Raw genomic sequence first — 17,412 nt, 5'->3', positions numbered from 1 at the left:
TCCTTTTTAATGTCTCTTTAAAAAGTATATTTTTATTGATTTCAAAGAGAAAGGGAAAGGGATAGAAATATCAGTGAGAATTGATCCACTACCTCCCGCATGCCCCCTACTGGGGATGAGTCTACAACCCCTCACATGTGCCCTGACTGGGAATCGAATCATGACTTCCTGGTTCATAGGTCAATGCTCAGTCACTGAGCCATGCCAGCCAGGTAGTGTCTCTATATTTAAAATTGGGTTTTCTTTAGACAACATATAGCTGGGTCATTTTTTAAAAATCCCCTCTGATAGTCTTTTATCTACCCGACATTTGAAGTGATTACTGAATCTACCACATTTGTTACTGTTTTCTATCATTATCCTTGCTCTTTGGTCTTATTTAGTCTCCCATTCTTTTTTGGTAGGGATAGGGGAGGAAGGTTAAGTATAGAAAGAAGGGTATAGATTTTGAGCATCCAGAGCGAATGGTAGTGGACCTTTGTATTTCTTTGGCTGCTCCTTTTTGGAAAATTCCCCATGAGTGTATTTTGTGGGCATTAATGCAATTTCCCACTGTAGAAGCTAAAATAAACCATCTTTCATCCCTTCGCCCCTTGGCACCTAGGATGTGGAATGATGACCTGGGCTTGGACAAATGGCCACTCCCAAGCCTTCATCAAATGACAGAGCAACTAAAATTTATTCACAGCAGTGGGCTGGTGGCTTTGTCCTGCAGCCACTTAAATTTTTGCTTAAGGAAAGCAGATTCATTCTTGAGGAAACTCTGCTTGACTTAAACTGGAGTTCAAATCCTATGTGACTTCAAGCAAATGTCTTCCTATATATAACTGTATCATAAATGATGAAATTTTATAATGGAGAACCAGAGAAATCTAGAAAATAATCTTAGCTTTGTCACTAGCTGTTACATTGGACAAAATATTCACCTGAGTTTGTTTTTAAAACAATAATGTACATAAAAGCACCTTGCTTATATAGTAGATACAGGTAGGCAAATAAATAAAAACTTAGGCCATTCCTCATTCACCTTCCTTTGTTCCATTGGACTGTGGGTGGGTGGGGCAAGCATTACCTAACTGTAGCCTCAAAAGTTACTGCCATCTCTGGCTCAATTTATTGTCAAGGGACAATAATGCAGCTAGAACAAGCGCTGCATTTAGAAACCTCCTACTAAGGGGTGGCAGGCGATTCCTTGCAGTGATTTGCCAAAGACAGTGAACAGATTGGCCCACTATCTGGCTTACAGGAGGCACTCAGTACTGATGCCATCATGGGTCAAGCAACATGTCTTAGAAGTTCCATGAGAAGAGGGGCCTTGTGGGCCTCTTTCATATGCTATTTCCAGATTCCAAAATGGTGGCAGGGTTAAGTGGAAGCTACTTGGACACTCTCCAGGACCAAACTGGAACTATAACTAAAACACATATGCTAATTCGTGTTGTGGAACAGAGCTTGGCCTATAGAAGCTTCATATTAAATTAACACTGTGGGGGGGGGGGGGAGACACTGTAATGCAGCCTCTTCAGCTGCAATTGAGCCTAATACTGATCCCAGGGCAGTGTGAGAACAAGATGAAAAACATGCATGCAAAATACTAATCCCTGGTGCACATTTGGAACCCAACACAAGCGTTTCCAAATCTTAATTTCATTTTTACCTCTTCCTTTTCAGAATCTAATATAAATGGAATTAAAAATTGCTAGGGAAAAATGACTGCAAATCTCTTCTATGTATACATGGAATTTCCAGATTGTTGTATTGAAGGATCACGTGCTAATAAATTCATTGGTTAGAATTAATGTGCTGTAAATATCTAAGTGAGAACTTTCCAATGCTTATGACATTAAATGACAATTTATTAAGTTATATGAAAAATGACGTTAAGTATGAATAGGAACAAAGCTTGGAAGAGAATTCGGAAAATAAATTTTTGCTATGTCAGAAACAGTGAAATTAAGGTGAATCTATAGTTTGGACTTGTGAAAGAAAAAAATGCCCCCCAAAATGGCCCCACCTTCCAGGGATAAAATCAGGGAATATGGAATTCTTGTTACCTACGGGAGACCACACAAGATCCAAAGCAGTGGGAATTGTATTGGTTGGAGTCATTACCTTTGTCATAACGACCAAGAATGGAGGGAAAGCTGTAGGGAGATTGAAGTTCCTAGGTTTGCCTGCACAGTCTGTTAAAGAAATTAATCTTAGCTTTATCACTATTACATTGGGCAAAACAATTCACCTTTATTCTGGGAAATTCTATGTTTCCAAAACTGAACTCACTCACCTTCATCTTTCCCATTCCTCAGAAAGGCTTCCCCATCTTGGATGACCTCGGACACCTCCTTTCTGCAGGTCAATGGCTGATCTTTTCTTCTGTTCCCTGTGGTCACTGCCTTTGTTCAGGTCCCAAACAATCTGCAATCACTGCATCCCCCAAAGTGCTGGGTTCCCTGCAACTGATCTCTCAGATCTTCCTGCAGCACAGCTCAGCCCACATCCTCCTGTCCAAATATTTTCCCCCAACACTCATAATAGGACAATGGCCAACTCCCCGCCCCAGTATATTAAGCCCTCTGTGAACCAATCCATCTTGTCAAACTTGCTTTTCTTACCCCTAATTCTCAAACTCCAGGTTCATTGGGCACCCTGTCCCATGCTTTCCTAATTACATGGTATTGCTCACAGAAGTGTCTTTCCACAGGAATGCCTCACACCCCCCCATTTCCAACAGTTCAGTCTAAAAGACATCACTGAATTCAGAGGAGGTTAAAACTCCATTCTCTGAATTTTCACTTTATCCTGGTGATGTTTATCATTTGCAACCAGATCACAAACTCCAAGAGGACAAGAAACACTCTTGGATTTGCCTTCTGAGTGTGTCCCACAGGGTATAATCTAAGACAACAGGACAGAACTTTAAATCTAGCCCCTGGTACACTGTCAGGCAGCAGTCTAAAAAGTGGCTCTCTCTCCCCTAAAGCTTGTGATGATGGTCCTCTGGCTTCTCAACAATCCCTCAAGAATGTAGGCCAGATGGGAATCACTGTACCTCTGGTACCTCGTACAGAACTGGGCCAGACAAGTAATGCAGAGAATGAGGGATGAAGCTAATCCAGCAGTTTTTCTTCCTGGTTTCTTCGTCCAAATCCTAAGGTGATGAGGCATGCCACTTCAGATTCATGGCCATTAGTTCAAACAGTACAGAAGAAAGTTATGTTCATGAAGAACTCATCTGCTGATGCTCCAAGTTCCCAAAATGATTCATTTCTCATCAGCTTGGTCATATGCTTCTGAGAGAGGAAGGACTATAAATTTCTGAGAAACTAAATTCTTTTATGCTGTTGGGTGAGAAAAATCCTTTAGGAAAAAGTGTTGGCTCCCTACCCATGATCCTAAGAAACCAAAGAGCCATTATACACTGAACTTTTTATGCTAAGAAAAGAGGTATAAAGAGAGATCAGGAAATACAACTTTGATTTAAGCACCATGAACTTTTTGTCAAGCAAAAATAGTCTTTATTCAAATTTAATGGAAACGGGGGTCACTATACTTTGCAAGACGGGGAAAAATAAAATTAAAAAAAATTATTTTCTTTTATTTTCTTAATATAAAACAATATAATCACAATACCAGAATATGGAACTCTAGAGTTTGTTTCCTATGGGTTACTGCAGATATCAATTTTCCTTGACTGTGCTATTCACAACTTTGTAAGTCCAAAAATATGAAACCAAAGTGGTAGGAAACTTAAGACTTAGCACTTTCACTAAATGGCATACATCAAAGGGCATCAATTCAAGGGCAAAAATGGTTGAACTCACCATACCTACCTATGTCATCATTCCAGCCTTAGACTCGTCCAGGTACTGAGCTCCCTGTAAGTAATGCCAGGCCTGAAAGCCAAGGCATTTTGGATATTCTACTGTGGACCACGAGGAAAGGGGGTTTTCAAAGAGAAGATTGTTTTCAGTCGAGCAGGAAGGCCTGGCGCCAGGAGGCTTTACAGAGAGGAAGCACTTAGATTTAACAATTGTAGACACACCATTAGGGGAGTTAAAAATGTACAGCAGTGACGTATGTTCTACTTCAATCACTTGTGCTACGGCTACCAAACATGTACAAAACTTCTCGGGTAGTTCCAGCTGTGGTAGTAGCCCGTTAGGATCTTGAGTGGGATCTAGATCTAGACCGGGAAGGTGATCTGGATGCAGACCTGGATCTAGACTTGGACCGAGATCGGGTTTTTGAAGCGGACTTTGATCTGGAGCGTGATTCTGACGGGAGATTTGGTTTGGATTTAGAATTGGACCTTGACCGGGACCGGGTCTCCTGATTGGTGCTAGCATCCTTGCTCTCCCCTCCACCTTCCCTCTGGCCAGACTCGGACTTGGCACGTTCCCGCTCCTTTGACACCGAGCGGGACCGTGACCTGGACTGGGAGCGGTCGGCATCTTCCTTCTTTTTCTTCTCGCTGCTGCTGCTTGACTTGCTGTCTCGCTTGCTGCCATGTTTTCGGCTCCTTTTGCTCTTGCTTCGGCTGCGGCTGCGGCTGCGACTGCGGCTGCGGCTGCGACTACGGCTCTCCTCCCGGCTTCTCTTCCTCCCCTTCCTCTTATCCTTGCTTTTGCTGCGGCTCCTGCTGCGGCTCCTGCTGCCTCCCTTGCTCCTGCTCCTGCGGAGGCCTTTCTCCTGACTCCGGCTCTTCTCCTTGCTCTTGCTCCTGCGCTTCTCCTCTTCCACTCTCCTCTCCTGACTCCTGCTTCGGCTTTTACTTTTGCTTTTATGCCGACTGGGACTCCTGCTCTTGGACTTCCTGGTATTGTCGTTGTTCTGAATCTTCTCTTCAACTTGGTCTTTACTCTTGCTGCGACGCTTGTCTGCACTGCGGCTACGGCTGCGACTCTTGTCGTCCTTGCTGGGGCTGCGGCTTTTTTCCTTCTTGCTCCGGCTGCGGCTCTGACTGCGGCTACGACTCTTGCTCCGGGAATGGGAGCCAGACCTGAGAAGACAGTGATGTGAAAGTCACATACAACTCCATGCCTGATGCTCATCATCAGATGGAAAAGTCAAAGGGATGTGGAACCTTGCCCCACAATATGATGCCTGGCCAATGATTGCTGAAGACCCAGGATTCCAGTCTAGATCTGGAGAAACTGGCATGAGATAAGACTGGTAACATGATTGTAATCAATGTGGCAAATGGTACGGGTGTTTCCTGTCCAAACCCTCCACTTATACAAGGAAGACCTACCTAGACCGAGATCTACTCTTAGAATGACTGCTTTTGCTGCTGCCACTTCGGCTTCTGCTCTTACGAGAATGTCTGCTTCGAGAGCGAGACCTATAGAGAGAAAACATTAAAAAATATATTAATAATACTTGCTGACAAAAGCCTAGAGGACAGTCAACTAAGATATTTTTTCAATAAAATAATTATGTATGGCACTGACTGTTCAGGCACAATGCTGAGAGAGAACTCTTCCTTGTGCTCTAGGTCCACAGATCAAGTTGCTCACAAATATCCCACCTGGATGGCTTACCTGAAACCTGAAACTGAGCAACTCCAATCTTGAATTCACTCAGCTGGGTTCCAACCTCATTTCCACAGATGCTGCCGTTATTTACCCACGTACTCATGCTAGAAACGACAGCAACCCTTGACTCTTCTCACTCCTTCATCCTCTTACATGATAATTCAGCCTCTTCTCCAGTCTATCTGCCTCCACCCCCTTCCCCTGGTCCCACAGCAGCTTCCCGGCATGCCACCTGGCACACTTTTGCCTTTACCCATCTAATCTGTTCCCTTCACGTGGACTCTCCTTATCATGCCTTTTAGGTTCAGTGGGGGAAACAACATATTCCAGGTGTAGGGCAGGATATGAATAAGAAAATGGGCTCAGAACATCTCATCATGATAGAAAGAGGCAAACTTTCAGAGATTGCTGGGCACCAACATCTATGAAAGGATTCTTGCCAAAAATTGACCTGTATTTCATCTCATTGACTCCTCTGTATATCTAACTTCCAGATTACAGGAACTTCAGGGGATAAAGTTCAAATTCAGTGATACCAAGAGGAAATAGGCAAATAAATTCAGAATGTGGGATAGTATTAGAAATCAAGAAAAGTAAATGTCACAGGGACAAGAAGGTAGAAAAACTGCCTCAGACCACAGAGACCTAACAACCCCTTGCAATGCATGACAATAAGACTAGATCCTGGTAAAGAAAAAACGCAGCTATAAAGACATCCATGGAACAGCTGGGAAAACTGTAATATGGCCTGGACATTAGAGAACTTTAGAGAGTCACTATCAACGTTCTTAGATTAGAAAATAGATGTGTGGTTATCCTTATTTCTTAGAGACACATGCTTAAGTATTTAGGAGCCAAGTGTCATAACTTCCTTTCAAACACTACAACAAAATAAATGTATAGAGTGTATATAAATACACATACACAGAGCAAAAAAGACAAGTTGCCCTGGTTGGTTGCTCAGTGGTTAGAGCATCACCCCAGGACTGAAGGCCCCTAGTTCGATTCCCGGTCAAGGGCACACACCCGTTTCAGGTTTACCAGCCCCAGTAGGCAACCTATTGATGTGTCTTTCTCATATGATGCACCCCCCTCTCCCCCTGAACCTCCCTAGAAATAAATGAGAAAAAATATCCTGGGATGAGGCTGAAAATATAATGACGGTTGAAGCTGGAAGGTATATGATGTTTGTGAACTATTCTTTCAACTTTATGTTTGAAAATGATCATAAAAAGTTTTGGGGACTGCCAAAACCGGTTTGGCTCAGTGAATAGAGCATCGGCCTGCGGACTGAAGGGTCCCAGGTTCGATTCCGGTCAAGGGCATGTACCTTGGTTGCGGGCACATCTCCAGTGGGGGGTGTGAAGGAGGCAGCTGATGGATGTTTCTCTCTCATCGATATTTCTAACTCTCTATCCCTCTCCCTTCCTCTCTGTAAAATATCAATAAAATATATTAAAAAAAAAAAAGTTTTGGGGACCTGGCCAGTGTGGCTCAGCGACTGAGCATCCACTTATGAACCAGGAAGTCCCAGGTTTGATTCCTGGTCAGGTCACATGGCCAGGTTGTGGGCTCGATCCACAGTGTGGAGCGTGCAGGAGGCAACTGATCATGGATTCTCTCTCATCATTGATGTGTCTCTTTCCTTCTCCCTTCTTCTCTGAAATCAATAAAAATACATTTAAAACAAAAGTTTTGAGAAATATTTAGTAAAGCATATTCACACAAAATCCAAACAAAAAGATACTGAAACAGGAGCCAACTTGAAAAGCTCTCAATGACCAAAGACATAACATTCTGAGCATAAAAAATTATGGCTGCAATAGACAAAACATTAAATATATAAACATCCAAGAACACATTCAAAATGATGCTAAATGACCACCCTTATCACCTTTGGGGGTTACTAGGGCACATTTAATATTCTGAAAGCTGGTAAATAAAAGTATCAAATTTTCAGTTTGCATCTCCTATAAAAACTACTTGAAGGTAACAAAAGTATGGATGAGGGAAATTATCCTTTATAGAAGTATAGCCTTTAAATACAGAAAGAATGAAAAAATTAGAAAGTCATCATTTTGTAACCACCAACAAATAGCTCTAGGTAATAATTATCAATAGATGCTAAAATTATTATGTGAAATGTTGATGCAGAACTTGATAATGGAACCATCGTTCAAAGTGGGACAGGCAAACACCACATAAGTGAGGCAACAGGAAGTACAAAGAACTACTTGTGAAGGACACCTGAATTTACTCTGAATGCCTCAACATCTAACAAGTTATAGGAAATATGGGGAATAAGAAAAAAAGTGTTAACACCACAAGGACACAATTAGCAAAATCTCAACTATCGGAAAAATCTTCAAAATAGATAATTTAACAACTAAATGCATGGAAAATAAAAAAGGTAAAGGAGGACATATTAGTGATTAAAAGGAGAATTAAGAGCCCTAGACAGTTTGGCTCAATGGATAGTGTTGGCCTGAAGGGTCCTGGGTTCAATTCTGGTCAAGGGCACATGCCAAAGTTGCAGGCTTGGCAGCTGGGGGCGTGCAGGAGGCAGCTGATCAATGATTCTCTCTCATCACTGATGTTTCTAGCTCTCTCTCCTTCTCTCTGAAATCAATACAACTATATTTAAAGAAAAAAAAGGAGAATTAAGAGACATGATTGCAATGTGTGGACCTAGTCTCTGCCCATCATCTCCAACTTATCTTTTAGAGCTCAGTTTCTATGGTGGGTTGTTAGAGAAGCCTTTGCCTGTTCTCCAGACTGGTTGTGCTGTACATTTCCTTGGGCATACTTGGCACAATGCTCAATGCCTGTTTTTTCCACTAGACTGAGTTCATGAGGGCATGGACTATATTTGCCTTGTTCACAAGTGCCTGGCCCATGTGCAGAGCAGCTGCTGAGTAAGACAAAAAGACAAAGTCTCCACACTTGAATAGCTAGAGCATCTGGGAGAGTAATCAAGGGACCAGTTAGTGGCCATGTTTGCCCTCAGTGAAGGTATGATATGGGGGACCCAAGAAGAAACGAGAAAGAAGGTCACTGATTCCTGCCTCAGAGAAAGGACTTTACTTCTATTTGTATTCATGACATAAGAGTTCAAGAGCTTTACAAATAAATATGTAGTTCTAAGTTCTGAGTTATTGAAGAACTATATTCCTGAGAATTCAACAGGAGAAAGAAAATATATTATTTATATTCTCATTAATGAATTTATAGTGATTTCCAACACATAATGACATCAACAGTACCTGGAGTGACTCCGGCTCCTGGAGTAGGACCGGCGCCGTCTAGAACCAGGCTTGTCTTCGACTAATCTGATTTTTCTGCCATTGACTTCAGTTCCATCTAACTTTTCCAAAGCTCTTTTCATATCGGAGTAAGAAACAAATTCAATCACCCCTTCATTTTTGCGTCCCTTGTGAGCATCTGCATATGTCACTTCTCCTGCCTGACGCATATAATCCTAAAGAAAAAGAAAATCACTGCTTAGGTTAAGACACATTTTGTTAAGCAGCTAGTGCAATCACAGTAACAAAGGTTTTCCCTTTCTTTTAGGAAGAAATGCTAGCTTTCCTCAGAATAAAGTTTATTCTAAAAATAGTTACATCTACAGCCCTGGCCAGTTTTCTCAGTGGTTAGAGCATCAGCCCATGAACAGAAGGGCAGGTACTTGGGTTGCAAATTTGATCCATGGCCCCAGTCATAGTACATATAGTAGGCTACTAGTTGATGTCTCTCTCTCTCTCTCCCTTTCATTTCCCCCCTTCTACTCTCTCTCTCAAAATATTCTTGGGTAAGCATTAAAAAATACCCCTATATAATAAAGAGGTAATATGCAAATTGACCCCCATGCCATAACGCCAGCACAAGATGGTGATGCACACAGCGAGGGTGGGGCCGGCGGCTGCCTCGCACAGCTTCCACCGGGGTTCCTGTGGCCCTGTGGGGCGCAGGGGGTCCCGACGGCTGCTTCGCACAACTTCTGTTGGGGTTTCTGTGGCCCCGCATGTGTACCGTGGGGGTGCAGCCTGGAGGCGGGGCATTGGGGTGGCACTCCAGGACTCGGGGCAGTCCCATGGCGTGCGGGTGTGTGTGTGTATGTCCCCGGGTCTCACGTGACGGGTCACTAGTAAATAAATAAAAAATAAAATATTTACATCTGCACACCAACCATTTACTGAGGTTCTTTTTTTAAATTTTTTTTATTAAATACTAGAGGCCTGGTGCACAAAAATTTGTGCACTGGGTGGGGGGGTCCCTCAGCCCGGCCTGTGCCCTCTCGCAGTCTGAGACCCCTTGGGAGATAACGCCCTGCTGGCTTAGGCCTGCTCCCGGGTGGCAGAGGGCAGGCCCAATCCCTAGGAGCACCCCTGGTCGGGCTCAGAGCAGGGCCGATTGGGGAGTTGGGGCGCTGCCCCGTCATGCACAGAGCAGGGCGGATCGGGAGGTTGTGATGCCACCCTCAGTCACGGTCAGGGTAGGGCTGATTGGGGGGTTGGGGCACCGCCCCCTGTCACACTCAAGGCAGGGTCGATAGGGAGGCTGCGGTGCCACCCCGTCACACACAGAGCAGGGCCAATCCGGGGGTTGGGGCGCTGCCCCTGTCATGCACAGAGCAGGGCCTGTGGGGTGGGGGTTGGGGCGCCACCTTCTATCACCCACAGATCAGGGGGTAGGGCGCTGCCACTCTCACACTCAGGGCAGGGCCGATGAGGAGGTTATGTCTCTACCCCGTCACACACAGAGCAGGGCCAATCAGGGGGGTTGGGGCTCCGTACCCTGTCATGCACAGAGCAGGGCCCATCAGGGGGTTGGGGAGCTTCCCTCACGTCACGCACAGAGCAGGGCCGATCAGGGGGTTGAGGAGCTCCCCCCTGTCACTCACAGAGTAGGGCCGATAGGGGAGTTGGGGCACCGCCCCCAGTCACCCACAGAGCAGGGCTGATCAGGGGGTTGGGGTGCTGCCACTGTCACACTCAGGGCAGGGCCGATGGGGAAGTTATGGCTCTACCCCATCACACACAGAGCAGGGCCCGTGGGGTGGGGGTTGGGGCGCCGCCTTCTATCACCCACAGAGCAGGGGGTTGGGGCGCCTTCCCCTGTCACGAACAGAGCAGGGCGGATAGGGAGGTTGTGGCCCCGTCCCCTGTCACACACAGAGCTGCAGGGCGATCAGGGGGTTGGGAGCTGCCCCCTGTCACACTGATCCCGGTGCCGGGAGGCCTCGCGGCTCCGTTGATCCCGCTGCAGGGAGCCATATTACCCTTTTACTATATAGGATAGAGGCCTGGTGCACGGGTAGGGGCCGGCTGGTTTGCCCTGAAGGGTGTCCTGGATCAGGGTGGGGGTCCCCACTGGGGTGCCTGGCCAGCCGGGGTGAGGGGCTGAGGGCTGTTTTCAGGCTGGCAAGTGACTGAAGCTCCCAACTGCTCCTTTTTTTCTTTTTCTTTTTTTATTCTGGGCCAGCTTTAGCTCTGGCTCCAGCTCTGAGGCCTCTGCTGCTGAAAGCAGGTATCTGGTTTGTTTGGGTTCTATAATCGAAACAATGTATAACTCCAGCTCTGAGATCCCGGCAGACTGAAAGCAGGTTTCTGGGGTTTTGTTTAGCTTCTATTATTTGTTACAATGTTTGAAACTGCAAGCTCAGAGGCCGGCAAGGTAGGCGGGGAACGTTGGAGTCCTCCATCACTGAAGCAAGCAAGCCTCATGTTAGTTTCCAGCTACCTGGCTGCTGGCCGCCATCTTGGCTGGCAGTTAATTTGCATATCGCCCTGATTAGCCAATGGGAAGGGTAGCAGTCGCACGCTAATTACCATGTTTCTCTTTTATTAGATAGGATATTTTATTGTTTTTACAGAAAGGAAGGGAGAGGGAGAGTTAGAAACATTGATCAGCTGCCTCATGCACACCCCCTACTGGGGATGTGCCCACAACCGAGGTACATGCCCTTGACTGGAATCGAACCTGGGACACTTCAGTCTGCAGGTGGACACTCTATCCACTGAGTCAAACTGGTCAGGGCATTTACTGAGGTTCTTTAAAGCATCAGGAATTAAGTAGATGGTAGAGATAATGAATATTTAACTGTTCTTTTATAGGCCTGGAGCACGAATTCGTGCACCAGAGAGGTCCCTCGGCCTGGCCTGCACCCTCTCACAATCCGTGACCCCTTGGGGGATGTCAGAGAGCTGGTTTCAGCCTGATCTCTGCAGGCCAGGCCTAAGGACCCCACTGATGCACGAATCCATGCACCGGGCCTCTAGTACCTCCCCGCCCCGGCTGCCCGGTGCCTGTGTATGCAAATTAACCTGCCATCTTTGTCAGGTTAATTTGCATACTCACGGATTGGCTGGTGAGTGTAACAGAGGGGTGGTTAATTTGCATGTTTCTCTTTTATTATATAGGATAGGATTATGTGTAAACACAAAAATTTTTAGTTAACTATCACTTTCTAAATTTTATACTGGCACATTCTTTGTTTATAGACACTTTAGAAGCTTATATCATTATATTTAAGTTAGGACTTTAACATTTCATTATAAATTCTTGTTTGAAAACATGTTGGGGGAAATTTCTTTCTTTTTTTTTTTTTAAAAGATTGCAGTCTGGCTGGCATGGTTCAGTGGTTGAACATCGACCTATGAATCAGGTCACTGTTCAGTTCCTGGTCAGGGCACAGGCCTGGGTTGTGGCTTGATCCCCAGTGTGGGGTGTGCAGAAGGCAGCCAATGAATGATACTCTCTCATCACTGATGTTTCTCTCTCTCCCTCCTTTCCTCTCTGAAATTAATTAAAAAATAAATAAAATTTAAACACACACACACACACACACACACACACACATATAACTAGGGAGTCTAAATATACTCAACTCACTTTGCTAGAGATAACTTGTTTAATGGTGGACTAAAGATGAGAAGCAAGATAGAAAACTTTAAATACCCTTTCTTCTAAAGACCATCCAGATTAAGACACTACTCATTAAGCTTTTCTTCCTTATGGAGATTAAAAACGAACAGTTCTCAAAGAATGAGCTGGGATCAGTACACTGGATCTTAACTTTTTGACATTAAAACTTTTTCAGGTCCCAACGGTTTGGCTCACTGGATAGAGCATCAGCCTGTGGAGTCAAGGGTCCTAGGTTCAATTACGGTCAAGGGCATGTACCTTGGTTGCGGGCACATCCTCAGTAGGGAGTGTGCAGGAGGCAGCTGATCGATGTTTCTCTCTCATCAGTTTCTAACTCTCTATCCCTCTCCCTCTCTGTAAAAAATCAATAAAATATATTAAAAAAAACACACACAACTTTTTCAGGATGAATAGTCCATGAAAAACAAGTAAATCTTATGAAAAAACATGGGTCAGGTAGTCATATTTACCAAAGAGGTTCTACACGGCAAGCTGCATATTAAAACTAATGTTGCAGAAGACACTGGTGGTTTCAACTTTTTCTTTAATTGAAAAAAACTACATTGGTATCTCTCTATAACAGCGATTTTCAACTGATATGCCACAAGAATTTTTTTTTTTTATATTTTATTGATTTTTTACAGAGAGGAAGGGAGAGAGATAGAGAGTTAGAAACATCGATGAGAGAGAAACATCGATCAGCTGCCTCCTGCACATCTCCTACTGGGGATATGCCCACAACCCAGGTACATGCCCTTGACCGGAATCGAACCTGGGACCTTTCAGTCTTTTCCCTTAAGATTGTCAAATAAATAAATAAATAAATGACAACAGCCAACATAACAATAGCCATCCGATATGAATGAATCAAAGTTACGCCTATTTTTTTTTTAAGATCTGCAAATACACAGTTTATGTGTGCGATGAGATGTAAAAGATTGAAAATCACTGTTCTATAACATTCTCTGTGAAGGCGAATTTCATATAACATAGATCAGCAGTTCTCAACCTGTGGGTCGCAACCCCTTTGGTGGTCGAACAACCCTTTCACAGGGGTCGCCTAAGACCATCGTGCATATCAGATATTTACATTACGATTCATAACAGTAGCAACATTAGTTATGAAGTAGCAACAAAAATAATTTTATGGTTGGGTCACAACATGAGGAACTGTATTTAAAGGGCCAGAAGGTTGAGAACCACTGACACAGATTGTCCTTAGAGTGATGGTCCCATACCATATATTAGTATTGAGATTCCGAAGTCTTCTGTACTCTTATGGAACCTTTAATTGGAGAATTTCCAAATGCTTTGGGAAAACTTTCAAACATATAACACCACTGCATTCTGTGTATGCCTGGGTCTGCATAAAGTTACCTCTGTCCCAACCTTAACTCCCGCCCAACCTGATCCTAGAAGGTTAATAGGGTCCAAACCTTTAGGTCTTGCCAGCTGCATCGACTTGACAAATTTTCCACAATAAGTCTGTATTCTGTGCGGGTAGGAGGGCCATACTTATCTCGGCCACTTCTTCTATAACCATATCCACCTTTGGAAGGTTCAAATAGGTAAGATTACTTCAGTGGAGGAAAAGGAAAAAATGCTATAGCACATATTTCCCTTAAATATTCCATTCACCCCCATCCCAAATAGCACATATATTTTAACTATATCCCCACCCTCAAATCCAAACTAGATTTTTTAAAAAAGCAATCAACTAAACATGAAAATTTAATTTACAAAGTTGTAAGTATATATATATATATGTATTCGTTAATATTTATAAAGATCATGCATAAATTAAAAACTATTAACAATTTAGAAATAAGTAACCAAATTACTAAATCAGTTACTGGTGTTACTCACAGTGATTAAAATTTTTGTGACTATTTTATATGATAAAAAAAAAAGATTTTCAGGCACCTATTTCAGTTTAATCTCATCTGTGTCTAACCCTTGGGATCCTCACCACCCAGGTCTAATGGGGAAAGGTTGCGGTCGTCACATGGCTTCCTGTTTTTGGTCAGCCAAGGGCCACAATGGTTCAAAGAGCCACGCATGGAAAGGTAACCCAAGGTCAGCAAATGGAACAGGCAGTCATCTTAGCCTCAAAGGATTCTTTTAATTAAAACATTGAGGTCTTTGTTAAATCTATGTTAAACAATTGCATTACAGAGAAAAACAAAACAACAACACAAACACACATCATTATACATATTTATAAAGTATTAAAACAAGAAATTTATGCCATTAATTAAAATTAAACATCAAATATATTTACTTGCAATTTTACATTTTAAAAGATACATATTTTAAAAACAAATGGCTTAAATATCAATACATTTTCATGTAACATTCATTAATTACTTTTAAAAATTAACATTTAGTAACAAAGGCATGTCACTGATACAAATGCCCTTTAAATGCTTACTGCGTCCAGAACCGTAACTGCCATCTCGACGTGGGCCGCGGGCATGCTCAACAATTACTCGCTCACCACAAAGGTCTTTGCCATTCAATTCATAAACAGCATCATCTGCATCTCGCAGATCATCAAACTCCACAAACCCATATCTAGAAGAGAGCAAACAAAATCATGGTTGGCACCATCCTGACATCCAGCTTCATTACACTGAAGAGAAACCAATGAGGTTCATGCTTAGCAAAGGTTAGGTGGGGTTTGCAAATTAAAGATCAACTTCCTCTTCCCTTGAGCAGAAACCACTTTGCTTTGTGCCAACAGGTTAAGGAGATTTCTCAAGGTAGACTCCTGTCTTTCTAGTAGGAGCCTGACTAAATACAGAGACCACTTCTTTAGTTCCCCAGTAGTTGGTGGCAACTACGAAGACCTACACAGGGATACTTGATATAAGGTATCAAAATATTGCATAAAACTCTCTGATTAGATCTACATTCAGACACTGTCTTAACTGTTGAATCAAGTTTGGAATAACATACCAGATTAAAAAATCTCCAATCTCCTTGATGAAAAAATTATTTAAAATGTCTCTTTTCCTCTACCTAAAGGAAGTAGTCACAAATGAATAAATGTTCTAGAAATTATCAGTGAGAAATAGTCAGAGCTCTTCACTTCCTTGCAATATCCCAAATTCATTTTCATGAGGTTTTAGGTAGCCTGGAGTTCTCTAAAACCTATCTACAACTGAGCAAATTTCTATACAAACTGTTGTTAGAAATTTCCCAGCAAATAGGTTTGGTGGTTTAACATATACCAGAAAGAAAACAAACTACCCCCCAAAATTCTATTAATGCCTGTTAGAGACTACAACTTACAAAACGAAAGCACAAAATCTATAAGATATTTATAAGCAAGATGAAACAAACTATGTTATCAATAAACTTGTAGTTTGGTCTATGATAGACAACTGTGAAAAGTCTAGCTTTGTGACCACTGACTACATCTAAAAACCAAAGCCATCTTAATGATGGCTTTGATCACATATCTGATCACAAAGGGAAGTTATCAGCAGTGTCTTTAAACTCTAACAAAGTTGGGCACACTGGCAAACTTAGTAGTGTTTCTCTGCGTTTAAACATGCTGGAACTAAAAACAAATTAAAAGATTTGCTACAAGTTCATCCAGCCTGACCAAAATGACTCCAGCTTCTTTAACCCTTTGTGGTCCAATTTTATTTTTGGAATTCAAACAGTCTGGTCCAAATTAATTGACAGGATTGAATGTTGAACCGGTTTGCGGTGTCGACCTCAGCCTCGACGTTGGACCTGCTCCTAGCGCCTGGTCTGTCGAGTCAGCCTCCACGTTGGACCGAAAAGGGTTAACATGTAATGCTATATATCCTCAGCAACATGTTAAGAGAACTCAGTTTTGCAGAATTCTTTCTTTACTAAAGGGTTCCTTTCCAGCAAGTCTCTCAAGGTGACAATGCACAACTTTAGAGGGTTCTTTATGCTGAAATGGCATTCAAATGTTAAGAGTCACTAAATCTCAACTCCCTTAAAAAATGTAACACAGACACACCCAGCTGTTTAATGGGAAATGTTTTGCAGTAAACAACTCAGAAATCACCTGGCTCCCTTCATGGGCTATGAAGTCTTTAAAACATGGTTTCATAATTCCATGGGCTAGAATTTCTGAGCAACTTAATAAGAATGACATTGAACTTGAGGTAATATTTGACAGAGCAGGTAAAACCTCTCCAAATCAGTGACTTTCTATGTTAAAAAGTGCTTTAGTCACTAAAAATCTCTAATAGATCATGTACTGCTGCTGTTTTTTCCTTCCCAAAGTAGTGTGGGTCATGAGGAAAGTTATACTATTATTTTTAGAGAAACAAGTTTGAAAAGCAAAAAAAATAAAATAAATAAAAATTCAAATCTAACTATTTTCTCTTTGGTTTATTTTTAAATAGATAATAAAGTACCCCCCTCTAAATTAAGAACCTTCCTTAACTTAGCTGTCAAGACTTGTCATAGGTCTGCTTTACCCACAGAATCACTGCTCTTGGCATCATATGAGAACCTGATGCTCAGTATAGAGGGATGGGAGAAAACACTTAACATGGGCAGGATGAACTGGCCTCCACACCTCTCTGGCTCAGCACCATTCAATGACCCCAACTCATTAATGTGATGCCAGAAGGAAAACAATGATTCCTAAAGATTAAATAAATAAGAGGAACATCTAAACAGTTCTGTTCAAAATAATGATTTACAACTACTTAGGGGTCAGAGAATGCAAGACCCTATGCTATGCAAATCATCCAAAATAAAAAGCCAACCTTTTGTTAACAAGTGATATGTGTGAGACCTATGTGGCAATGCATTCTCCCAGACTCAGAGATCCTCCTGTGCAGGCTCATTCTGTGTGCCAAGGCTTACCTGCAGAACTCATCTAACGTTAAAGGGAAAGTAAGGACAACCGGTTAAGTGGAGGCACAATGATCTACAAACAAAAGTTAATGCTCAAAGACAG

General features: G+C 42.7%; 1 protein-coding gene across 2 annotated transcripts in view; it reads right to left on the bottom strand.

The window, feature by feature from the left end:
- Window positions 1-3,492: 3,492 nt before the first annotated feature.
- Window positions 3,493-17,412, bottom strand: part of SRSF4 (serine and arginine rich splicing factor 4) — a 28,630-nt gene continuing 14,710 nt past the window's right edge. The window contains exons 2-6 of one of the 2 annotated variants that reach the window (XM_059690488.1): window positions 14,890-15,032; window positions 13,895-14,007; window positions 8,798-9,012; window positions 5,252-5,341; window positions 3,493-4,999 (exon numbers count right to left, since the gene is read on the bottom strand). In XM_059690488.1, the coding sequence (XP_059546471.1) occupies window positions 4,159-4,999; window positions 5,252-5,341; window positions 8,798-9,012; window positions 13,895-14,007; window positions 14,890-15,032 (1,402 nt within the window). In that variant the 3' untranslated portion in view covers window positions 3,493-4,158. The remainder of the gene's footprint in view (window positions 5,000-5,251; window positions 5,342-8,797; window positions 9,013-13,894; window positions 14,008-14,889; window positions 15,033-17,412) is intronic. The other variant, XM_059690489.1, reaches the window with a different exon arrangement.

The sequence above is a fragment of the Myotis daubentonii genome, chromosome 3 (genome assembly GCF_963259705.1).
Source record: "Myotis daubentonii chromosome 3, mMyoDau2.1, whole genome shotgun sequence".
NCBI lineage: Eukaryota > Metazoa > Chordata > Mammalia > Chiroptera > Vespertilionidae > Myotis > Myotis daubentonii.
Note: the sequence above shows the minus strand (reverse complement) of the source record. Positions and strands in the feature narration are given on the sequence as shown.